Source organism: Erithacus rubecula (genome assembly GCF_903797595.1).
Source record: "Erithacus rubecula genome assembly, chromosome: 12".
Lineage (NCBI taxonomy): Eukaryota > Metazoa > Chordata > Aves > Passeriformes > Muscicapidae > Erithacus > Erithacus rubecula.
This window is the reverse complement of record NC_136664.1, coordinates 7602309-7628224: the sequence shown is the minus strand read 5'-3', so window position 1 is coordinate 7628224 and position 25916 is coordinate 7602309. Positions and strand designations below refer to the sequence as shown.

Sequence of the window (25916 nt, the reverse complement as noted above, 5' to 3'; positions counted from 1 at the left end):
CCTTTCCCCCCTTTCCTTCCCTTTTCCCCCTGTGCCCTGTCCTTGGAAATGCACAAAACTGTTCAAAGCACCTTCCCACTCAGTTTTAAGTTTGCTATTTCATTCAGCTTTAATGATGGAAATGGAACTTCAGGGACAGGGAGGTACAGCAGACTGCTGCTGTTGCTGTACTTGCAACTAGTGAAGAAAATGTTGTTTTCCTCCAAAATACCTCTGTGAAATGGAATATTTCTTTTGCCTTTTTAAACTCCATTTTGGCCCGAATACATCCTGCTTATCATTTCTTTAAATGGAAAACAATTTAATTTTTGTTCAAACTCATTAGTGCTTTTTAATATGAAATTATGGTTTTGTACTTAATACTTGGTTTTAATGACGCATGAGCCCAAAAAAGTGACATCAATAATAAAAATGGCAAGGGATTGTTATGCTGATGTAGGAGATGGGGAGATGTGTGCTCTTCACTTCTTTTAATAAAAAGAACCACCATTCTGTACATTTTTTTTAATGTAGCTTAAAACTTGTGCCTCAAATGATGCCAATGTGTGTGTATTATCAAAGATATAAAATCTGAACAGATATTAATTTAAGTCATAGGGTTCTTTTGTGGTGCAGCTTATTTCTGCATAAATACCAGGTGTACTGGTGCAGCAGCTGTACAGTTTGAGTCATTCCTGCGGGGATCTGTAGTGCATGACTTAGCTTTGCAGCCTTGGCATGAAAAACTGAATATTTGTTTCTGTTTAAATATGGAATTGAAACTGCTGCTTCAGAATTTCATTATTTGCAAGTATTCATAAGATCAGTTAATCTTGGGAGTAAGTTTGGATCATGATGTGAATGCTCAGAACAAGTCATAAGTCAAAATGGGAGGTCCCCAAAAGTGATACAGAATTTCAAACTTTCAGAGAAAAATATCTTTAGAAATTTAGTGCAAGTGTGGAGGTTTTTCTGTTCTCTTATACTGAAGCTACTGCTTTATTTTTTTACAGTAAGTTGATGCAAAAGTAAACAGGATTATCCCTGAGTCCTCTTCAAGTTAAATGTGTTTTGTTCTCTGGGCAAAGGACAGCAGAAAGCAAATTAAGTGTTGATTTTATAACTACATTTAGCTTGTCTGGATTTTTATGGGCAAGAGGAAATAAGTGATTGCAAGAACAGGATAAACATTCCAATTTTCTGAGTTTCTGAAGACTGACATAGTGCTAATATATAGCTGCCCACAACTTTTGAAATACTAATTTATTGTTATTTTTTGTGTTTGAATGGTGAGCGTTGTCTCAGCTGTCAGTGGCTTTGTTGAGTTTTGACTTATTGTGTTAGAACGAGTTTCTGCTTTTACCTTTAAAGGTAGATAAATTATCTTTGCAAGGAAGAGAATTTTATCTGAAACTCTTCCAGATACTGAGCAATTTGGGCTAGAGACTTCAACTGCTTCTCACGTGAGGTTGGCCTATATGGCAAACCCTGAAGAAGGGAAGTTAGAGATCCATCCTTCAGAGTAAGCTGGAGCCATTTCAATTCTTTTTGGGCACCTAGAGAGTATCTTTGTGTGGTTCTGGTGTGGCTCTTGATGGTGGAGCAGTTGTTGTGGCACCCCTACATTTTCACCTGCAGAGAGAGAGAACAGCACAAGTGCTCTGGGATGGTCCCAGCAGAACTTACTGCTGTGCTTTGGGTCTGTCTCCAGATGCTGTCTTTTCTGTAGAGTCAAAAACTCACATCCTTGTGCTTTTAGCAGTATCATTAGCCAATGCTAATACAGCACTTTGATTTCTTGGCTAACTGAAAGCAACAGGTGTTGTGCTGAAATTCTTCCTTATAGGAACTTTGTGACCAGACACACCTGCCTAGAAAGTTTGCCAAAGGCAATTGGAAGGGCAAAACATCTAAGTTGAATCTGATTTTACTTACTGTCCCATCTGTAAAGGTTTGCTCTGATTCTGCTTGCCTTATGGAAGGAAGACATTGGTCCCTCTTCCCATATAAAGAATCCTAAAACAACAAAACACAGCCAAAGAACCTCCATTTTATTTTCCTGCAAGAGCATTGATTTGTACCCTTTGCTGAAGGTGGATTATGAGTGATTATTTGTGTATAAATTTTTGAACAAAATGCATTCTCAGACCTTCTCAAACCCCAATATTTTAATCTGACAAGTTCCATTTCTTGTGAGACAGCTCAGCATGAGTGATCTTGCATGTGAGAGTATGTGCTAACTGCTGTTGTGCAGGAAGCACATCTAGACCCAAGTGTCAGAGCTGTGTGGGGGTTTAGTCTCACTTTGAACAGTGAACTTGCCAAAATGCTAAAGCTCTGTGAATGGTAGAGGAGCAATGTCTTTCTGTAAGTGGTTTGGTCCTAGTTAGAAAGAGAAGCCCTGGGTGTGTGCTGAGCTGTGCACCTAAGGGATCCTGCCCACAGGAAGGGTGGGTGTGCACTGTGCTAACTCATCAGATGGGAGATACAGTGTCACTTCATTGTGAGCATCAGCCCTTCAGAGCTCTGAGCTGCACTGGCAGGGTCTGGCACCTCTGGTGTTGCTTGGTGGAAGCAATATTTTATATTAGAGCTGTTGACAAATTGCTTTTCAAGTGTGTGTTTCTGTGTTGTCCTGGCCTTACCTTTGGGGTTTTTTCTGTTCAGACCTTTGAGTGTATAAAACTCCAATCCCTGCTTAAAGGGCATATATTTTTTGCTTCCAACTTCTAATACAGATGTTAAATTGGTAGTACATTGTTAATTTAGTTCCATGACCAGGATAAAAGTTCAGAGCATTGTAGAGTTTATCCAGCTGCTTTTCAGCTGTAAGAGTTTGTTGTGTGAGGGAGGAAAATCCTATATAACCTTCACTTTTATCACTGGTGCCAAATTATTCCTTCTTCCCTGCAGTCAGGGCAGCTGGCTTGGTGCTGCACATCATGCACATGGTTGACAATTAAGATTGGGAATTCTGCAGTAGTGCCCAAAACAGGGTGGAGGAATAAGGAGGTGCTTCAGTGCTTCTGAGCTGTTGTACCTGGTGTGCTTTGGCCTCTTCCACTTGATAGCAACAAAAATACCAATTAACTGAGACCTGAGAAAGAATCCTGCCTGCATAATGCTCCAGCCAGTTTATTTCATTTGTGTGTGTAACAAAGTGTTGGGTTTGAGGTTCTATTCACCCATCTTTTTGACAGGTAAGTCACCTGACTTGAAGTAATCCTAGCACTTCACACACAGAGTATTCCTCATCCCTGAAGGCTGTGTGAGTCTCTGCACCAGCAAAACCACAATATTCTTCTTCTTCTTGCAGTGACTCTTGGAAAGTTTGTAAAGAAAACATCCAGTTAAGGTTTGATCTTAAGGTTCTGTTTGACCAATGTCAGAGATGTATAAAATGCTTCTTTTATTGTTATTATTTTTTTAAATTAAAATATCCCAATAATTTTTGATAGACAGTACTCTTCTCACTGCCTGCATCCCTTAGAAGCTGAGGCTGGGCGTAATTAGGAGTGAGTCGCAGGAAATCCTCTGTTCTTCCCAGGCAATCTGTGGTTTGTCCTCATGACTCAAGTTTCCTATTGGATACATATTGTTAGCTTGTATTTTCTCCAGGTCTGATGCTTTTTTCTTGCCTGTGTTTTTTGATGTTACGGCTTTGGCCCTGAGAGATTCCTGGATGGTGTTTAGGTGCAGACTTTAAAAGGTGGAGGATGAAATTGTAAATGTGCTTTTGATTTAGTTGGGCTGAGGGCCAGTGACAAAAATCATTAACTAAGTGTCAAGATGTTAAGAGCATATAGAACGTTTGATGTTGGTATGCAGTTGCCTTCTCAGCAGCCTCTTTTTTTTTTTATTCCTTTCAAATTTGTCAGCTGGAAATGTTTACCTGCCAAATGATGATACCAGTCTGCCTTCCATCAGCCTTTGGAAATCCACAGCTTGATAGGAAGTGAAGTGGGGCATGGGGATCCTTGGCTGAGTTAAAGTCCAGAAGCTACCCTTGTCCCAAAACTGAGATTTACCCAAATTCTCTTCCCCTGGCCCAGCAGACACCTCCCAAATTAATGTTCAGATGATATGGGCTGTGTCCACATTTGATTTTGTAACACAGTGCTAAATATGCTAAATGATGTTTCCTTATTAATAAGAGAATTGTTTTTCTGCAGCTTTTGTCAGAATAGTTGTTTCACAGGAAGAAAAGCTTTGATGGAACTGTTCATACTGTATTTACCTATGACAACTGAAAGTATTTAGAAGTCATAAAGGGTGTGCTGGGATATCAGCTTTGAGTTGACACACCTGGTCTCTAAATCCTTGGAATATTTTTGTTTTCATCTTTCATTTACACTGTTACTTCCCTTAAGTTGTTAAAACATGGTGTTTTGGATTTATTTTTTACCTTACACACACATATAAAATATGTACTGTAGGTCCTGACTTCCAAAAGCCTGAGCAGGCATCCCTGAGGAAATGCTATTCCATGGAACATCAGAAACAGGACATTTTATCTTGTATTTCAATAAAACTCTTGTGTCCTCTCCAGACAATTAAAAAAATGATTTATACTTTGTGGATAAGCACACAATCTTTAGACATTGATTTAGGTTTCGGCTATAAATAGTATTCATGAAAATAGGAAAAATTTGTGTGTTTGGTGTTGTCAGCCTTATGGAATGAGACTATCATCTTAAGATAGATCAAAAATACAGCAGGCAAATCAAATTTTACCTGTTCTATTCTGTAAATTGGTGTGCAAGTAGTCCAAGTTTACAGCTGACCTTCAGTGTGTAACTGGTCTCATACAGTGTTCTGGGGCTACTTCTTAAATGATAATTAGGGTCCAGCAGTGCTGGAGTTGGCAGCACAAGCTCTTAAAATAAAACACTGCAGAGCAGAAGAGTTCATACATCATGGTGTTGTTACTGGCATAGAATTGCCACACTGAGAGGTTATAAGTGCTTTCATTTCTGTCTTTAACATTTGTTTTCCTGTCCACAATTCCTTTCTTCAGCTTCAAACCCTGATTCAGGAGACGGACCCCGGTGCGGATTATCGCATCGACCGCGCGCTGAACGAGGCCTGCGAGTCGGTGATACAGACAGCCTGCAAGCACATACGGTCTGGAGACCCCATGTAGGTGCCTCTCACTCAGAACTGCTGCTGTTTTCCTTTTGGGCATCATGAAGGTTGTGTGGTTGACCAGTAGAGACACTAAAATCTGTCCAGATCAGTGACTCCAGACCAGTCATGTGGAGCTGCACTGAGCTGTCTCCATTCTTGCTGTACAAGCTGACAAGTGTTTTTGTAGGAGGACTGGTTTGGCACTGATAAAGGGTGTAGCTTTCACAGGCACTTAGATTTAAGTGTTTGCAGTGTTTGATGTACTAATTTCTCTAACCATGTAAGTCTCAAGGAACATTATGAAGTGACAAACCTGGAAAGGTGAGGTAAGCAAACCCATACTGCAGAGACAGGTGTCTCCTTTGTCTTCAGGTCTGATAATATATTCTCCTCTGGGCCAGATTTCCTATGGAATACTCCTTATGATTTTGTTGCATATCAGACTTGCTGAGATAACTAAAACAATAAGAACATAAGAGGGTACAAATCTGATATACACTTGTTTTAGATGTAATCTTTGTGAAGGAAGAGAAAGATCTTCACTGAGTTTGAACATCTTATCTGTGGTTCACTGGAAAACTGATTTGGCAGCACCAGCTGTTACAGGGAAGCTCAGCATGATTTTAATAGTTTGTGACCTGGCTTTTTCTTCTGTTTGCAGGATTCTGTCTTGCCTGATGGAGCACTTGTATACTGAGAAAATGGTAGAAGACTGTGAGCATAGGCTCCTGGAGCTCCAGTATTTTATATCTCGTGACTGGAAGTGAGTACTGTAAAATAAGATTTATCTTCACTTGATGTTTGTATTAAGTGTTTGTATTCATTAGCAGTTCCTTGTAAAACAGTATAGCTTGTGATTGTTCAGAAGAGGCCTTTCAAGTATGCCAGGTCAGTAGGGTGTTAATACTTGTGTAGAACACTAAAAGCAAAAGCTGCTTGGAAAAGATGTGGTGCCACTTAAATCAGGTACTCTTTTAGAAGTGATGGGGCCTTAAAAAGTCCTCAAGTTTGAACTCTTAAAATTCATTGCATCTTTAATTAAAGAATTCTATCTGACCATATTGAAGTCAAAGGTCTCTTTCTCTGCAGGTGGCAGCCAGTTGTATCTGCTCTAAGTGCTACAATACAAAACTTAAGGAAACCAAGTATAACAAAGACTTATTGTGTGAGAAGCTTCCTGCCTCCATTTCTGCCTTTTTTCAATTCGCTAAATGTGATTACAGCCTGTAGAACACATGTAATACCCTTCAGAGCACTACTTTTCCATCTTTCTCATCCAGAGATGGCAGTGCTTGTTTTAAATATACACAAAGCCCCTTGTGTCAGTGTTGGTTAGGATGAGGAGAGAATAAATGTGATAAACGTGACCAGTGAGGAAAGAATAAGTGTTTGGCTTGTCTTCTAAAGAAGATTGAGAGGTGAGGAAATAGAGTACATTAAATGGGGTTACTGCAAGAAATTGAATAATTGCTCTCAGTGGCTGCAAGGAGTGTAAGGCAAAAAGTCCTGGACTTCAATTACTGCAAGGAGTGTTCAAACCAAACATTAAGAAAATCTTGACTCACAGCAAATGGTGTATTTATGGACAGCATTACCAGTAGCTAAGAGCTGATGTGCTCTGTGAACTTCTGCTTTTAAATGTGGGGCTTCATGGAGCAGGGGGTTTAAGGCTTTTTGGCTATTTGTTTAGTCATCTCAATAATTATCTCCATAGGCAGACAAGAATACTTAATTTTTCCCCCCTTCCTGTTTCTCTTCGTTGCTGGGTCTCCTGCCTATACTGTTTACAGCAGGTAATTCATTGTTTGAGTCAGACTTAAGTGAGTGGAAGTAGGAAGACAGATTATTTGCATTTTCCTGGAGTAAGAATAATTCTAATTCATAATGCAGGCTGGGCAGCATTATCTTATCTTTGTTTAACCACTGTTCCCCAGAACTGGCTTATAAATCTATTGCACTGACTTGTGTGCCTCAGACAGATGCACAGAGGAGTTTTGTTGATACCTTTATCTGTATAATGTGTCTACTGAAATCACTTGATGTTTTTTTCCTATAGTGTTTTATAAATATGAAGTTTTCATTTTGGAAGGTTAGCAATGTCTCACTTAGCTTTCATGTAATTAGACATCATCTTAAGAGATCTGCCACTTGCATGCAAAGCTGAGGGCACTGAGTTTGCTGTTGGCTCAAATCCAGGGTAGACAGTATCAATCCAACTCAGATTTTTATGGAATTGGTGTTTCAGAATGGCAGCAGTACAGAGGAAGTGTAAGATATTACACAAGCAAAATGTGGTGTGTATCTGCCTTTCTTCTGCTTCAGGATATCAAGATGATATCTTTTCTCTTGTGCCAGCATTTGGCTGGCATGCTGCAGAAGAAAATGGGAGGTACTTCAAGAAGTGTTGAAAATTAGATCTGTAATTAAAGATTTTGGTGTTATTTAGGGAGTTGATTCCAAATTGAATCAAGGCCACCTGTTGGTTCAGTTAGTCAGATGCTGCTGCTGAGTGGTGTCCTGGTGGTACCTGAAACTTGAAATGGATTTTCTGCCTCCAGAGCTTTATGGGGTATGAAAAACATTCCATGTTTGAATGAGGTGCCAGTGATAACTTTGTTTTGCAGGTTGGACACAGTCCTGTACCGCAAGTGTCAGGGCGATGCCTCTCGCCTCTGCCATACCCATGGCTGGAATGAGACCAGTGAGCTGATGCCTCCAGGGGCTGTTTTCTCCTGCTTGTACAGGCATGCATATCGCACAGAGGAGCAGGGAAGGAGGGTAAGTGCCAACGGGCAACTTGCTGCTTTTGATCTGTGCTGGAAGGGTTTGCACATGTTTGGAAATTCTGCATGCAATGCTAAAACTGCCACAACTCAGAAAAGCTACTTTAAATCATTTACTGTAGGTGGTTGATTGCTTTGGGTGCCCAGCTCCTCCTCAAGGGTGCACTGAAGGTCTGGTGGTTGTTCTGCTAAGGCACAGTAGGCCCAGCAGGATGACAATGTCACAGGCCTGTGGAGAGAATTGTGTGCTGACACTGACTTGTATTTCTATTCATACCCAGTACAAGTCTTCCCTCATCTCTTTCCAAAGAGGAATGTGATCCCTTGCAGATAGGCAGTATAGATGGAAATTGTTTTTTATGCAAAAAAGAATTTCAAGATCAGCTTTCCTCAATTGTTTTTAATTAAATTTTGATTTGTGCCCAGCTTCAGAATATATTCTATTTAATTCTTCCTATAGATATAATGCATCCTTCCAGTTCTTTGGAGCATGCTGTATTGGTAAATGTGCTTGTCCTGTCCTTAAATAGGACAGTGGGGATCTGGCTTTCTGCCCTGCAGTCTGGAGATCCACCATAGTCACATTTATGGTTGAGAGCTGCTGTCTTCAAGTTTGCTGCCCTCTCGTGCCTTTAGCAGGGTCCTCAGATGAAAGCACCTGGGTACTCAGTTTCATTTCTTTTGGCACTGTAGTGTACACAGTCCCTAAGAGTTGATGGGTTTACACAATGGCCCAGTTTAAAAATGAATTTCCATGGCTTGATTTAAAAGGTCTTTTGTGGCAGAGGTCAAGTGCTGATTGAAAGCATCTCTTTTAGGAATAATTTTTTTTTAATGCAGTTTCTTAGTGTGCTGAGTTGAGACTTTTTTATTCATTTTCTATTAGTGCTGAGCAAAGAAATCAATAGCCACCCTGAAAATAATCTATCAGAAAGAGAAAAGGGTTTTAAATGTGTTTTTGTTTTAGAAAGTAGGCTAAGGAAGCAGCTGCTATTTTGAAATTTAGTCTTGGAAGCAAACTCATGGGAGATTAGACCTGTATTTGTTTCCAGTGCTGTTGACAGAATTTTAGGTAACTTCCAGTGGTTTGGATTTTTAAATGTATGGAGCTTTATGCTTCAACTGGTGCATTTTAGGTCGGATAAGCACCACACCTGTATCTCTTGGTTTCCTATGATTTGTTTCTTCCTGTCTAAATGCTGATTCTGATGTGCTGCAGTGGAGACTGCTGAGAAGAAATTACAGATGGACTGTGTTGCTGTCTTCTGGGCTTTTCCATTTGGTATTAAGGGCATGGTATTACTCTGACTTTCTTCTCCAGAATTGGTCTGTAGCCTTGAGTGAAGGTGTAGCAGATAACCTGGGACCTGATCTGGCATCTCTTTCATAAAGCAAAGTAGAGCTTAAAGAATATAAAATTAAGCTTAGTGGAATGAGAGGAGCCTCTATCTAAACTAAATGACAGAGCTCCAAGCTCTTTTGGAACCCACATTTCTTTGGGCAGACCTGTGCTGAGCAGTGCAGGACTTCTGTGCCCTCTGGGATTGATGATTGATTTGTAATCAGAACCTCACCTGACCAAGCATCCTGTTTGCCATGTGTGGATTCAGGGACCCCATATGCCAAACATTCCCTGTTCTCTTTGCAGCTATCACGAGAGTGTAGAGCAGAAGTCCAGAGAATCCTCCATCAGCGAGCCATGGATGTGAAGCTGGACCCAGTCCTCCAGAACAAGTGCATGATTGATTTGGGGAAGTGGTGCAGTGAAAAAACAGAGACAGGGCAGGTACTGTATACAATATCACTGCTACTTTGTTTGTGAAGCTGGAGGGGTGGGAAGGACAAAAAGGGGATAAAGGGATGTCTTGCTGCCTCTTAGTAGTGGAGAATGTGTTAAAAATTTGTTTCAGTTTGAAACACAATCTGCACCAGATTGAGACAGGTGGTGCAAAGAAGATCTGTGTGTTCAAATGTTAGTGGAATGAGAAGGGAGAAGGGGATAGTTTGCTAAAAGAGCTTCAAAGAAGCAATGCTACCTCCCTCAACCTCTAATTTGTAATATTCTATTACATAGAATTACATATTGCATAAATAGAATTACATATTGCATAAACTTTATCCCATTTCCAGTTGACAAATACTGACATGCTTCCTGTGTTTATACAGAACTGAACTAACATCTGCAGCTACTTAACAAAGTTTCAACAAATACTTTCATGTTACATTGCTGTGCCTTAGGAGGGCTGTAGGGAGGGGACCATTCCACAGCAGATGCTGTAAACAGCACTCTCTTTTTGAAGTGCCCATCATAGGCTGGGTAACTAACCTCTCTTTAAGGTTATGGAAAGGCCAAATTAAGTGGGATATTCCAGAAGTGAAAGCACATCGTGCAGCTTTTGAGAACAAGTGGTAACATCCTAGACCAACATTTTCAATCATTACTATATATGTGTTCTGGGAGTGCTAGTAGAGGAGTGAGATTAAATGAGATTTAGGACTTTACAAAAGGGAAGGCAGTTTCACATGTTTTCTAAGCCCAAAATTTCAGCTTGGGTTCTTTGATCACACACTAAAATGTCTGTTTCTGTAGGAGCTGGAATGCCTTCAGGACCATCTTGATGACTTGGTGCCTGATTGCAGAGACATAGTGGGAAACCTCACTGAGCTGGAGTCTGAGGTGAGTGGTTTTCAGCCTGGGGTAAAGGGAATAGATGAACAAGTCTAGTTAAGCATGCCATTTTAATGATGATGAAAAAAACTGAGGTTAGAGGAGCTGTAGAAATGCAGCTAGACTCTGGGATCAAAATGCATCTTTTTTTTTTTTTACCTCATACATTGGAAGTTTTCCTGGAGGCTCTTTAGAAAGAGAAATGAACAATATTTCTGGATTTTAGCCTGTTGATGGCATTTCTCCTGCTTTAAACATCACTTACAGTACTAAAACTAAGATTTACACAGGAACCCAGTTAACTTTAACACAAGTCAAGATATGTGATGGGACTTGAGATTTTGGTCTTGCTTGCAAGTGGTTTTGAGTACTGTATTGCAGCTTCTCTCACAGTCACAAAAATTTTGTCAGCCATAACCACCAGGTGCATCAGTAGAGATTTACTTCTTTTATGAAACTGCATATTGGGCTGTTGAGACCCAAACTGTTTTCCATATCTCTTAAAATTTACACTGTATCCTAGGGAGAGTTGCCTTCCAGTGGTTAGAAACTTTGGTCTTCTCAGAACTATGCCAAATCTTCAGGTCCTGCATAAGTGTAAGGTGATTTCTAATGTTCTTGCACACAGTTTGAAGGAGAATGACTGAATTATCCAAGCCAGGAGTTTCTGTGGAGACCAGGCTCTTCCCTTAAGCTGGAAGGCTTATCTTGCATTTGCCATGTTGGCAAGAGTGAACCCCAGAATTTCCAGAGCTAAAGGGCAAAGCTGTCTGAGTTTCAGTTTTCAAAACCCTGTAAATTAGTTTGAGCTTGAGTTGTTATTGCAGATTTTTTCCAGAGTCTTTTTCTCCTGTGCATTCACTGTGAAAATGGAAAACTGTGTATTTTCTGCAGGACATTCAAATTGAAGCCTTGCTGATGAGAGCGTGTGAGCCCATTATTCAGACATTCTGTCATGTGAGTACTCTGTAATAGTGTGAATATCTTTGAGGAGAAACTCAGTGGGAAAGGTTAGAGAGTTTTAGTATTATTTCTTGCTGCACTTCAAAAGTAAGATAAGAGGTAATCATTTCCAAAAGTCTTTAATTAAAAAATTACCCTGAAATAAAAATTTTTAGTTCTACCTAGTGTTTCTGCTGTTGTCAGAGCCCTAGCATAAAAGCTAGTTTGAAGATGAAAATTGCCCTGTAATTGCAAAAATCACTCTTTACAGTGAGTTAAATATTAGACTTTTTTTCCTTCTCCTTTGTATGCAGGCAGCATGTCTAACCACTCTACTCTGTGCAGCTGCTCAGCACTGCTGAAATAACTTCACTGGTGTAGGGTTGAGTAGTTAAAGAGCAGTGAAGGCACCTGATTATAATGTGTCATGTAAGCATTGAGTCTCTGCAGTGTGTTCTCCTGAGTCTGAAGCATGTGTGTTTCTGAGATGGTTCTTTTCTGAACTGTGTAAACATAGTTGTGTACTGGAGTTGTGTGGTGCAGCTCAAGGCTGGTCACTTAGTAGTGAGCTCACCATGGAGTAGTGGGACTGTAAGTTCCATATTTCCTGGTGACAGTGGGCTAAAAGAGCATAAACCCCACAATTTGTGAAAGTAGTTAATTTTTGTGCCTTTCATCTCTTCTTCAGGAGGTTGCAGATAACCAGATTGATTCTGGGGACCTGATGGAGTGTCTAATACAGAACAAACACCAGAAGGAAATGAATGAAAAATGTGCAATCGGTGTTACTCATTTCCAGCTGGTGAGCAATGCTTTTCTCTGCTATCAGTGGAATCCTGTTCTGTTCTTTCAGGGTGCTGCTGGGAATTAGCTAATTATGAAAATGTTCCTTCTTTGAAATTTATTTTCCGTATTTAAAGAACTCTTGTGAATTCAGACAGTTGTATTTGCATGCCTGGTCATAAACAGTCACTCCTGGAGATTATTTCTTTTCAGCTCTTCCTTCCTCCCTGGCCTCTTTAGTAGACAGGGTCTCAACTTCTTCTCCAGTGCAGCAATCCCATTGCTTCCACATCAATAAGTTTGAACAAAAGCATGTGCTAATTGTGTGATTCAACAAATGTTCTTCTGGCCAGCACTTTGCTTTTTTTTTTTTTTTTTTAACCTCCAGATGGCCAAAGTTGTTTTTCTCCCCATTTCTCTTTTGCAGGTTCAAATGAAAGATTTTAGGTTCTCATACAAGTTTAAAATGGCTTGCAAGGAGGATGTGCTGAAACTATGCCCCAACATCAAAAAAAAGTATGTAGTGCCTGACCAAACAGCAATCTGATTGTATAAATATATAATTGACAGGGTGTTTAATGATAGCACAGAAAATGTTGGACTTCCTCTAAAGGCTGATTGATTTGTATGTGTTCCCCTTAGTGACTGTGTTCTGCTTAAGCTAGAGGCCTGCCTCTTAAAATTACTTCTGCTTTACTCCTAGATAGAAGTCTGTCCTCTTCATTTTACTTACAGTGAAATTAGCTAATTTTTGCAGTTAGTGGATTGCATGTCCCAGAATATCCTCACTAGATTCATTGTCTTCTAAGAGGCAGACTACTGTTGTTCTAGTTGCTGATATGGGAAGGGAAAATATCCACTTGTTTTATCTCATTTGTTCATTGCAGTCTAGGGGATTTTTTAAAATGTCCTACTGCCATTGTGTGAGGCTAAATTACACACAAGGTCAGTCCTGTTTGTGGATAGCAAGACTATTTGCATTTTATGAGGTAAATGCCCTTCCCATAGGATAAAAGGATCACTTGCAGTGCTATATAGGTATTCACTGTCCTCCATTTCTAAGATGAAACAAATCTTTTCTTAAGTGCTGACGTGACTTAAGAGCAGAAGTCTTGCTGGGCAGAGGGGTTGGTGGGATTTTGAATGTCTTCCTGTCTGCTCATCTAGACTCCAATTTAGGTTTTTATTGTGATCCAGTTACTCTACATAGAAATGTGCCCAGAAGTAATCACCAATACACAAGAACTATACTGTGTTTGGATTATTTGAGTCAGTTTCTCTGGTGTGGTAATCCAATATCAACCTTGGCTGGTCTTAGTGAAGGGTGTATGAATAAAGAGCTGTTTTCTTTTCTGCAGGGTGGATGTAGTGATCTGTCTGAGCACAACTGTGCGCAATGATACTTTGCAGGATGCCAAGGAGCACAGGGTCTCTCTAAAGTGCCGCAAACAGCTGCGTGTGGAGGAGCTGGAGATGGTAAACATGCCTCAAACTCTTGTCCTCCCCACTCTTATATTCCAGTCCTTCAATTAAAGCTTCCTGGTTTGCCCACCTTCAGGAAAAAAAAAAAGGAAGCTTGTTTTTAAGATGTGACTTATTTATTTTTTCCACTTCTCTTACAAGGCTCAATTGCCCTTCACAGTGAAAGTACTGATTGTCTGCTTTAATGCCTTAAATATAGTCTCATGAAGGCTAAGGCAAGCAAAATGGTCATTGGAGTTTCAGCTAGAAGTGATTATGCTTAGTGTTAGACAGCAACGTGCTACACATTCTGATGTCCTTAGCATCCTCTAGGAGAGAACAAAAGCTTCATTTTACAGACTGAGGAAACAAGCACAGATGAAGCAACTCGACTCCAGCTGCTCCAAGTTGCTCAGTGGATAAATAGGAGTAGTGTTTGTTCTGGTAGGCAAAGCTGCCTCTCAACTTCCTGCTGCAGTGCTTGCAGTAATAAACTCTTAAGGTCTTTGTCCTGTAGATACTGTTGAAGTGTCAAAGCTTCACCTTAAGTAGGTCCATATCCAGAGAGCAGCACTCTTGCCTTTGTATGGAAGAATTCAGATGGGGCCTCACCAAAACCAGGAAACTTCATTCACGTCCTCCAGATCACCTACTAGATGGGTGGCTGTTAATAATGTCTTTTAGCTTTCATGTTAGTTGTTTTAGACAGTTGTGATGATGCCCTTTAGGAGAAGCAGTGGAAACTTGCTAACTCTATAATTTGATTTAAACTCTTTCTTCAGTCTAAAAACCCAACAGATCACTGCAGGGAATTCCTACTAAAGTAGATTTCCTACTGACACCACTTCTCACACCCAAGACCCTTATGTTCAAGAGTCTGTTGAGAGAGTTGCTTACTTTTTGTGAGTAGAGGTCTTCAGTTAAGAGATTTGAAAAGCGAAATAGTCTCAAGTCCTACTTTAAGGCTCATATTGTAATTTTATCTGCAGACTGAGGATATCAGACTTGAACCAGAACTGTATGAGGCTTGTAAAAGTGACATCAAGAATTACTGCCAGAACGTGCCCTATGGCAATGCTCAGGTAATGGAATTTATTAATAATTTACAATTTAATTTGTACTTTCATTTCAGAAAACTTTTGAAGAACACTTTTGCCCATGTAAATGCAGCTTCTGATTTTCATTTTTATATCACTCAAATATTTTGGTAATACTTCGGAATGTTAATTTGTTTCTTTTCTGCTGGCACACAAGCATTAATACTGGGTAAATGCAATTCTGTGAGCCCTTCATTCTTCAGTTGATGCTGGTTTTAAGCTATTAGCAGCTGGTTACTGCAAATGATGCTAAAGACTTCTTAGGCATAATGTCTGCAGGATGAGATTTGTGGTTCTGGAATAAGTCCAAGAGACCCTCTTCATCTCATTAAATCTTTGTGAGAGAAGATGAGCTTAAAGCAAGTCTTGGAAATAAGCATTGGTAATGACTTTGATAAAAATCTAGGAATTGGGAACTTAACTGCCCAAATGAGATGAAGGTGGTCATTAGGGGAACACATGGCTGTGTATGACAGAATCATATCAACAGTGTGTCCATTATGCCTGCAATATTGTATTGTAGATTATTGAGTGCCTGAAAGAAATCAAGAAGCAATTGAGTACACGGTGCCACCAGAAGGTGTTTAAACTGCAGGAGACAGAGATGATGGACCCAGAACTGGACTACACACTCATGAGAGTCTGCAAGCAGATGATCAAGGTAATGGCAGTGTGCTCATTTAAGAGGGTGAGGTTGGGATATAAGTGCTCTATCAGCTTTGAGCTTCCCATAAAGGCTTGTTACAACATTGCTGTGCTTTTTCAGAAATATGATTGCTTTTTTGCAAAGTAATCTGTTTCTTAACTCTGAATCAGGCTGAGGTTTCTTCAGGGCTCTTCTTTCAACTTCCTGATCAAAGCCTGTGCACTAATAAATTTGTCTTCCCCACCACCAGCAGAATTGAGGAGAGAATCTGTTCTGAGGCTCCTAATACAGTTCTCATCCAGTCAGTTTGGATTTGGATTGGCTTTTAGCAAGGGGAAGAAGTTATGATTACAGAGAGGAGTAAAATCTTCAGTTCACTTGCTGACCTGGTGTATACAGACTTTTATCAAACTGATAAAGCAGGGAAAATCATGCATAACTTAAAATTAGAAATGAAAGCTGGAAGTGGTACCATGTAGAAATCAGCAGTGAATGTTCATATAGGACACTCTTTCACAGTAGCTAGGCTTCCAAGCCCTGAAACACTAGTATGTGTGGTCTGTAAGCAGTGCCCTGACTCCATATTTTGGCTGATGAAGAGCATTCTGAGAGTTTTTTGCTCTTCAGTTCAGACATATGCTTTTGAAAAGAGACCTGTGATCTCATGTAGATAGTGAGGATTTGAAGATGCAAAAGCATTACCTTACACCCAGACAATTTGTTTCTAAATAAAAGAAATAAGTACCTTGGTCTGAATTTTGGGTAAGCTGTATTCAGAGAGTAGCACTGAGATGTTTGGGCTAGGCAGTGTATCTCTGTCGGGCAGGTGCTTATTCCCTTTCATAAATTGGAAACTGCTTGCTGGTTTTGGTTTTGTTTTTTCAAGTGATTCTTTTTAGTGATGCAACTTTTTGGGTTTTGGGGATTTTTTTCTGTAGCGGTTTTGTCCAGAGGCGGATTCAAAAAACATGTTGCAGTGTTTGAAACAAAACAAGAACAGTGAAGTGATGGATCCTAAATGCAAGCAGATGATTACCAAACGCCAGATTACACAGAACACAGGTATCTTCTGAAATAAAAACAGAACTTGATTGTCTGAGGTGTTCTGCATGGCTGGAAGAGTATCAGTTTTGTTTTATTCTACTTTCTTGTTTTCTGTGTATACACTGACCTTAGCCAAGTCCTTGAGGGTCAGCATGGGTTGTTGAATCCTCCTTAGTCCTGAAGTTCTTACCTCACAATTTGAAATTCTATTATGGAAAATACTATTTTCCCCAAAAATTATGATCCTTGATTGTATAGTATCACCCAGGAAATTTCTGTCCCATCTCTTTTGGAGTGTTATGCTCTGTAATCTGAGGAGATGTGTGCTCTAATGAAGTTCTGTCATCTCTCCTGGTTAGATTACCGCTTAAACCCTGTGCTCAGGAAGGCGTGCAAAGCAGACATACCAAAATTCTGCCAAAATATCCTGAATAGGGCCAAGGATGATACAGAGTTGGAAGGACAAGTCATCTCATGCCTGAAGTTGAAATATGCAGACCAGGTGAGTAGAAATGGTGCCTGCAAATGAGGAAATGTGCAGATGGTGCTGATCAGCAGTCATTGAATAAAAAAATCAAACTTGGGCTTGTGGTGTGTTCAATGTATGTAATGGACTATGCATAAAAGAGGTTGTTATGTTCCTATAGAAATATTATAGAATGCAGGTTAATGGGCAGGGTGGTTGATTTCCAAAGGTCATGGACTGAGGTAATGGCTTTCTCCTCCAAACAGCGTCTCTCTCCAGACTGCGAGGACCAGATCCGCGTGATAATCCAGGAATCAGCCCTTGATTATCGGCTGGATCCCCAGCTTCAGATGCACTGTTCTGAGGAGGTAGGACAGTAACTCCTTAGCTACTTTTTCAGGATGAAAGCTTCCTCCATGTAACACATTTTTGTTTCTCAAAACATGCTTTCCTAATAAGTAAAACAAAAAAATCCCTTTGAGCTGCTTCTAGCTAGTCAAATTCTCTTCCTGTGACTTTTTGCACTGACAAGAATTGCAGTTTCCTGTGCAGTGCTAATATGAAGTTAATTTTTTTCATCTGAGATCTCATCAGTACCTCTGACTGTGGAAAAATACTTCTTTCCTGTTGTCATTAAAAAGTCAGTTCTCCACTCTTGTCAGCCTTAACTGGAATACAGTCAGGCTTTTTGAGTTTTCACTTTTGATAACAGAGTTGGTCATGCTTCAGGTGTTGCTTATTTCATACTTTCACATTCTTTCCATGTTGTTTTATTCCCTGCCCTCCTTCTCAGTACAGTGATATTGACTTCTTGCTGCTGGGTTTCAAAGGGTTATGCATATTGCATGAGCCAGACTGCATTTGGCTCTGGGGATTTTGGGGGGGAAGCAATCTCATCATGTATTCTTTAGCTGCACCCTGTGATGAACTAACATATTGAGATATAAATGTGCTAAAAGGCAGAATGATTGTTGTGAACTACTTATGTTAAAACACCTCTTTCAAAATAGATTTCCAGCTTATGTGCAGAAGAAGCAGCAGCTCAGGAGCAGACTGGACAGGTGGAAGAATGTCTGAAAGTCAATCTTCTGAAAATAAAAACTGAGATGTGCAAGAAGGTAAAGAAAATATTGGATGGGCTCTAAAAAGCTCCCATCCCTGCAGAAGTCTGTGATTTTTTCCAGATCACAGCCTAGGTAATGTTCCAGCTAGAAAGAGGCCAGAGCACTGAAATTTCTCTATACATCTCAGTTCTGGCCTGCAGTGATTCAATTCAATTTCAATTTGCCAATGAAAATTGTGTTGAAAGTTCCTCCTTTGCAATTCCAGACTTGAATCCTTTCTTGATTATGATTGCCAAAGGTTCTTGTTACTGGTTTTTGATGCTGCCTCCATTGGAGGCTTTCCTGGGCCAAGGCTGTGTGCTGGAGGGCCAAATGAATTGTGCCATGGCTATGGCACCTGATTTCAGTTTGAGCTGAAGTAGTCCTGGCATACTGACATGGCCTTTTAGATTAATGTGAGTATTTTAAGGAACATTACAAGCCAGGAAACTTAATTAAGCCTGAACCAGCATTCATATTATGTCCTTATCTGTATATATGTCCATATATGTTCTTATCCAAGGACAGTGGTGGATTTTTTCACAGTCCTGGATTTGAAAAGATGATGCGCCTTTCAGAGACATTGATCAGCATGAGTTTTGTTCTGTCTCCTTTTTCTAAGATGTAATTTCCTCTTCTGCAGGAAGTGCTCAACATGCTGAAGGAAAGCAAAGCAGATATATTTGTTGACCCAGTGCTCCACACAGCCTGTGCCCTGGACATCAAACACCACTGTGCTGCCATTCCTCCAGGGAGAGGACGCCGTAAGTGCTCGTGCTGTACTTATGTAAACTCAGTCGTGAGTTACTTAACCTGCATTTCATACCAGCATAATCTAATGTACAAGGTATTTCCACCAGCCATTTGTAGGCAACAGGGATAGAACAGCAACAGAAGTGGTAGATGAGTGGGTGCCAAGAAGTCTTTCCTCATGTCCAAGTCTGTAGCTTAGAGGGGGCTCTGCCTGCATGTGCTTGAATTGACAGTTGTGCATTAAAAGTCTGGAGTTGGTTTAACTAAGTCTGTGGCCTGCTTGCTACAAGCTAAATAACTCTTCACTGCAAAGCAGAAAACATCTAATTAGGGATTAGTCAAGTATGGTAGCATGAATAAAAATACAGAATTTTATGTCTGTGTCTTATATGAGCCTTTAAACAAGCTTATGAGTTAGTTGGCCAAGCCCCTCTGTAGGCGCCAGAAACTCTGATCTCATTTCCTTTTCACAGGACTGTGTGAAAAGTTAGGAAGTTAAACCTTTCAAAATACATTGTTGTTCAAAAGAAACTCCTAACAAGCCTAAGGAGATTAAGACTGTGGGGTTTTTTTCTGAACTGAATTTGATCTTAGCTCTCTCTAAAGGCTGGTGGCATGGAGTTCAGAGTATACAGGTAATTGAAGGTGTAGATTTATAAGACTTTATAAAATCTCATGTAAACCACAATAATTATATACTGGATACAGACTGTACTTTCTTTTTGGCAGTCAAATTTACTTGCATCTTCAAATGCAATACTGATCATGAATCTTGTTGAAATTGCTAGCCTCAGGCATAGTCTGCCAGGTCTGTTTAGGAAGCCTTGTAACCATCAACCTTCATAAGAATGGAAGAGCCCCTCTCTGCACCATGTTATCAAAGCCACTGTTTCTACTTTGTAACACCATCTTCTGCACATTACAGAAATGTCATGCTTAATGGAAGCTCTGGAAGATAAGCGTGTGAGGTTGCAGCCTGAATGCAAGAAACGCCTTAATGATCGTATTGAAATGTGGAGCTATGCTGCAAAGGTGAATATGTAAACTGTTTCCATCTTTTATGCCTTACATCTCTCTGTTGCAAGGTTATTTATTAAAAACTTCAACTGTAATTAAATTCTTGTTTCTGAATGAAGTTTAGTATTTTGAGTTTGGTCCAGAAAAACTGAAATCAGGTTGTCTTCTTGGAACTTGCATCTTATTATCTCTGTGTCCCAGATGCATCCCTAACAATGCAGAATTAAACCATATTTTGTGCACACAGGGCTTAGTCTCCTGGAGAGAAGGTGTGGGGCAATGAAATAGGGGCAGGAAAACTTCCTATTATAAAGGTGCCTCCTGAACAGCAGTTCCTGCAGGGGAATCATTGCAGACCTGCTTTTTTCTGTTTCAGGCCAAGTCTGACAATGACAGGAGGCAATATCTGTACCTGTCACTAAGGCTGGTAAATGTCACTGAGACTTGCATGGAAAGCACAGCTTGGCTCATTTATTCCCTTTTCACCTCCAGGTTGCCCCAGCAGAAGGCTTTTCTGATCTTGCCATGCAAGTTATGACCTCTCCATCCAAGAATTACATCCTGTCTGTGATCACGGTTGGCATCTGTGTACTCTTCCTCATCGGCCTGATGTGTGGACGCATCACCAAGCGGGTGACAAGAGAGCTCAAGGACAGGTAGAGCCTGGATTGCCTGCTGAAGAAATGCCTGCCCAGTGCCCAGTTTTGTACAGCCCTCCTCTGTATAGTCTACCCGCCCCCTCTTGTGAGAGGAGAATTAAAAAAAAAAAAAAAAGAAAAAGAAAAAAAAAATTAGAAAAAAATTAGAAAAGCAGCAGGTGTTGGCTCAGTTTTCCCATCCTGGATCTCATACATGGCATCTTCATCCTATGAAAGTTTGTGTGCAACATTGGCAGCCCAGCCAGCAGCTTTTGTTACCCCTTTGTTAGCAGACTCTCGTTTACCTGCCTGTAGACAAGTCTCTGTTGTACTGTTGGAACTGCCTTCACTCTCCAAATCAGACTGATATGACCTGCAGCTCAAGAAGTTTTTAAGTAAATTTTTAAAGACAGACATATTCTGCATACCAACTATATGATTTAGGTAGTGGTTCATACTGAAATCTTGTCATCTTCCATGGCTGGGTGAATTGAGGCAGGAAATTAAAGGGTAAATTGCATCTTACACCACAGTTGGCCTTGTTTTGGACATCTTGCTCGTCTGTGTAAAGCATCTTCAGAGCATAGTCTTGGACAACCTAAGGACACCAATCACTGGTGTCATCTCCTAGTGAATATCCTGCTTATGTGACTGTGGACTTTTTTGGCTGAAAAGATGTCCTCCCTTTCTTCCTCTGCTGCTCGCAAGATAGAATAAAATACTGACCAGGATTGAATACTCATGTGAGCTGTACAGCTTGTATTTCAGTAGATTAAAGACATGATGTAGACACGAGATGTGTAGAACCTGTCAGTAGTGAACAGTGTCAGTGGGCAGGAAGTGCTCTGAGCAGTTACTCGGTCAACTTTTTTATTAGCAATGACACAGTAAAAATTCTAACACTCCTTTTATTTTACCTCGCTGCTGCTAAGCTGTTACCCTCCCAAATTAACTGTGTGTAGATGGTATTGACACACTGGCAGTGCAGTGCTCTGTCAGTGATGCAGAAAGTGCTGGAACACTCAACATCCTCTCTCTGTGTAACAGTTACTTATGGGTTAGCACAGTGGTTTGTAACCACACTCTGGGTCTTGATGGTTTGCATGGTAGCACTGAAGAGTGGTTTTCATTTCCACAACTACAACTCATGGTGATAACACCTGGCATTTTCCTGGAATGTAGCTCACAGGTGCTGGTCCAGAATGCCAAGCAGAAGTGGATGGAAGAATGGCAATGTGGTATGAAAGGCAGAAACATCTGGATCTTTAAGGGAAGTAGCTTTCAGCTTTTGCACAGTTACCATCAACATGTGCATTTGTGCTATGTATAGTTATACTTCCAGAACCTGATACTTGCACCCAGGAGCCCAAAGAAGGTGTTTTGGAAAAGCTGCACCAGTAGTTGTGGTCTCTTCTTACCATCATCTGTGTTCCTCAAGTACAAGGAGGTGTGGAGCTCATAAGATATGTGCTTTGACTGAAACATGGAGTGAGTTGATGAAATTTAGAAGAGGCTGCACAGGAGTCAGTGTGTACAGGAGGATATGTTTTATTCACCTTTTAGATGTGCTCACCTGTGTGTGGTGTGGTAAGAACAATGTGCCTGAAATCAACTTAGGCTGATGCTTGAACCACAACTTTATTTTCCCACTTAGCACACTGCTAGGTAAAACCTGGCGTTTCCACTTGTCGCCGTTGTTCTCTAGAAGAACAGTGGAGTTGGTTTTGAGACATTCTGGAGTATGGACCAGCTGATTCTGGTGATACACAGAATGGCATATACAAAATACTGTGAGCTTTTGCTATGACTTTTTGCTGAAGCTTTTTGCAGACATACCTTCATCCTGCTCTGAGGATTGTAGTAAACTAATATGGGTTTAGACTTGCTATGCTAGTGAGTCTCACAAACATTTCTGGTTTTGTAGTAAAGTACTATGAACACAAGCAGCAGCTAAAGCCTGAGCAATGAAGTTTCAGTGGAAAGTTTGGTAGGATTGCAGTTAAAGTGGTGAGGTAGAACTGAATTTAAGCTTGAGTTCCTTCTCTTGCCCCTTCTCCCTGATGCTAAGGGTGCTTACCTGGCCATCTGTCAGCATAAAGTGGAGCAGAAGAGAAACAGTTAATCAGTCTCTTGAGGTAGCACAGGTGTGTAATTCCACAAATATTAGTTTGACAATTAGAAATGTGTATTGTATCACTTGCCTGAGTGTTGAAATGACTGCTGTCAAAATGGCTGTGCTCACAGAGCTGCCATCAAGGGAAGTGGGATCTTGGTGCAGCCTTGCTTGCTGGCACAAGTCCTGCTTCTCCAAAATGTATATCTGGCATAATTAAATTGCCATTGGAGGGCTTTTATTGAACTGTTGTGACTTTTTGAGAAGGCATTTTGTAACCTGATTAGCTTGAAAAGCCTAATTAGATGGTTTGTTGTCTAGAAATAGCATCTTCCACTAAATTCCAAAAGACATTGCAGTGAAAATTGTAGGTCTGTAGCCATAGTTCCGAATGTAAACCCTCTTCAGTTCTGAAGGTGACTTTCTTTACTTTCAGATATAAGGCTTTCTGGGTTTTTTTCCCTTTTTAATTTGGAGAAGGTTATGGTAAGGATGCTGGAGCATGGCATTAGGAGTCCATGCTCTGTGGATGGTGGTGTTAGTCTGTGGTTGGTGGTGTCTCTGCCTGTCAGACTCACAGTTTGTGTGCTTGCACTGTGATGGTGTTAGAGGTGTGGCCTGAGGTCGTTGGTAGAAAAACTAGCATACTAAAACCTTTTGTCACAGTAGATCCAGACACACCTTTTAAAGGTTGGCAAGGGCTCCAGGCCATTTTATCATTGAGCATGTTATCTTTTAATGTTTTAAAAAGGAGTCTTCTTCCACTGGTGATGACCAAATCTGCTTCTTTCTCGACTGAAAATCTACCAGTCACAGTCTTGAAACATTCTCCTCCTTGTCATGCATACCTAAAAATGTAGAGGTTTTTCAAGCACAGAAACCCACAGGAGTACTCTTCCAAAAATAACCTGGTTATGCTGTTGCCAACACATCATCTTGCCTGCAGGTAACCATTTTCCACTGCAGGAAAAGAAATAAAGGAAGAATTATAGTGTCATAAAACAGTTTTGAGTTGGAAGGGACCTTAAAACTCCTCTCACTCCAACCTCTGCCTTGGGCAGGGGCACCTTCCACACTAGACCAGGGTACTCAGAGTCCCATCCAGTCTGGTCTTGAACACATCAGGGATGGAGAGTCTACAACCTCTCTGAGCAGCCTGTGCCAGTGTCTCACCACCCTTGTAGGAAGGTGTGAGAAATGGTTGTAAGAAACACTGCTATTGCCTTGTATTCGAGAAAGCCTTTTTAACTTCTCTTTTAGCAGAGTGTTAGCAGTAGCTGCAGTCAGCCAGGAGAAGTGGGTTAGTGTGGAAAAGTCTGTAGAAGTTTCCTCTTCATGACCCTTACCTCTCAGTGGAGAACTCTGCCTTTCTCTGAATGCAGCTTAGGAAATGGTTGTTGGTTGGGTTTGGTTTTTTTCTCCTCTTGATCATCCTTTTGGAGATCATATTCTATTTGATGATGCTGGTGCTCAGGGTGTGGATGGAAGAGCTGGATGTTTGGGATCTGGCAAGGCATGCAGCTCTCCATTTGCTTCTTGCTGCTGCTGTGAGGGTTAACAAGTTAGGCATGTGTGTGCACATGTCAGGAACCGTGCATGATGTGCACCTCTGTACTCCACTCCTGCTAGCCTGTTGCAGTTCATTCTCATCTGCAGTAATAAGCTTATTTATTGTTTACCTAGTGAGTCTAATCAAGTCCTTTTGAGAGTTTCAGCTTGGGATTCTCCTGCCTCACTTTTGTCATTAGGCTGCTGGAGTAACTCGACTGGGTGGGAGCAAAATTCCTGGCACCTGAAGTACTGCCCAGCAGATTGGGTTGAGTATCCGTGTGTCTTTGTCACTGTAAAGGGCTGGAAAGACCCTAGTGAAGATTCAGTAATTCTGTAGCAAAATGTTAGCATTTCCTCCAGAATCTGACACTGTGATATAATCAGTGTGTTGCTCTGAAAGAATCCACAGTAAGTGCATTGTATGGAAAAAAACAGTTGTGACTGTCTCAAGTACAGAAACTAACTGCAGGTAGGTACAGAGGGAAGAAATGTGTGACAAGCCAGAGGGATCAATAGAGGAATTGTGTTCAAGTTGGATGGAGATTTCTGTTAAAACACAACATTATTACTTAGTGAAAGAAGATTGTAGAGTTTTTTTACCTTATCAGTTTTGTTTGGAAAAATAAAAAAGGTAGTTTTGAGGTGTGTATGCGTGCACAAGTGTGGTATGAAACCAGAATATTTCATCTAGCACTTCTGTCCCTATTTAAAGTACAGCTCTGTGGACTTACACAAACCCACACTTAAACAGATGTTTAAGAGCACGTTCCTCATTCTGGGGTTCAGATCCTCCAGGCAGCCCCAGGTACTGATCTTTGTGCAGTGTCCCTGGCTGGGGACAAACCTGACATTTTGCTTCCACTGGTGAGTCATGGTAACCCAAACCATACATGTGCCAGAGAGAATTCAGCTGGCACTGTGCTTTGTCCCGTGCTGGTGGAATTCTGCATCTGCTCCACGCTGCCTGGGATAGGGAGGAGTAACCACGTTGCTCTTCACTAGCCAGAGGCAGGATTTTCTGCTTGCACAACACCCAAATTCGATTAGCTGACCAATGCAAAGATCCCTGCCAGGGGGAATCGCTGCACCCTGAGATCCCAGCCCTGCTGCCCCTGTGTTGACTGAGTTAGATAGAAGTGCTCGCCTAGCTCTGGCCTTGGGAAATACTGAACTAGGAGAAAAGGGAAAGGTGTGACTGTAGAAGTGGAGGATGGGAAGCTGTGAGTAACGTGGGTGTGGGACTGGGCACAGCCGGGAGCGGGGAAGGGGCTCCCCTTTGCCCCGCAGTGTACAAAGCAGACCCAGCGGATTCCTGTTGTACAGCAGATGCTGATTCAATGTAGTCTCTCTTTTTTATTATAATTATTTTTAAATGTGACATTAACGAGACTTTTTTTTTTTTTTTTTTTTGTAAATTGTTTCCCCTTTCTGTGTATAAATCCTGGCCGCTCCTTGTTTCAGTTGTTTTTTGGTTTGTTTTTTTTTTTTTTGTTTTGTTTGGTTGGTTTTGGTTTTTTTACATGTCCATGCTGTGTAATTTTGAGATGTTACTGAAATTCTGAACATAATAATGTGCATTTTTTTTTCTGTACAGATGAAATGGGAGAATTTAATAAAAAGAGTCTGCAGGTTTGTACTTGTGGTGGTTTATTTCTGAGGGTTCGCGCAGGGGGAAGGGGCGGTGGATTTAAGGGGCGGGGCCTGGCTTGGCCACGCCCCGCGGCTGGGCGGGGGCGGGTGACGCA

The 25916-nt window shown here is 40.9% G+C and overlaps 1 protein-coding gene across 1 annotated transcript in view; it reads left to right on the top strand.

The window, feature by feature from the left end:
- Positions 1 to 25807, top strand: part of GLG1 (golgi glycoprotein 1) — an 80627-nt gene extending 54820 nt beyond the window's left edge. Inside the window, exons 9-26 of the mRNA XM_079315894.1 lie at positions 4997 to 5118; positions 5768 to 5869; positions 7731 to 7884; positions 9538 to 9675; positions 10480 to 10566; positions 11452 to 11514; positions 12188 to 12301; positions 12710 to 12798; positions 13641 to 13758; positions 14733 to 14825; positions 15364 to 15501; positions 16425 to 16548; positions 16890 to 17032; positions 17263 to 17364; positions 18007 to 18114; positions 18743 to 18863; positions 19778 to 19884; positions 20362 to 25807. Of these exons, the coding sequence (XP_079172020.1) occupies positions 4997 to 5118; positions 5768 to 5869; positions 7731 to 7884; positions 9538 to 9675; positions 10480 to 10566; positions 11452 to 11514; positions 12188 to 12301; positions 12710 to 12798; positions 13641 to 13758; positions 14733 to 14825; positions 15364 to 15501; positions 16425 to 16548; positions 16890 to 17032; positions 17263 to 17364; positions 18007 to 18114; positions 18743 to 18863; positions 19778 to 19884; positions 20362 to 20529 (2091 nt within the window). The 3' untranslated portion in view covers positions 20530 to 25807. The remainder of the gene's footprint in view (positions 1 to 4996; positions 5119 to 5767; positions 5870 to 7730; positions 7885 to 9537; positions 9676 to 10479; positions 10567 to 11451; positions 11515 to 12187; positions 12302 to 12709; positions 12799 to 13640; positions 13759 to 14732; positions 14826 to 15363; positions 15502 to 16424; positions 16549 to 16889; positions 17033 to 17262; positions 17365 to 18006; positions 18115 to 18742; positions 18864 to 19777; positions 19885 to 20361) is intronic.
- The last annotated feature ends 109 nt before the right edge of the window (positions 25808 to 25916 follow it).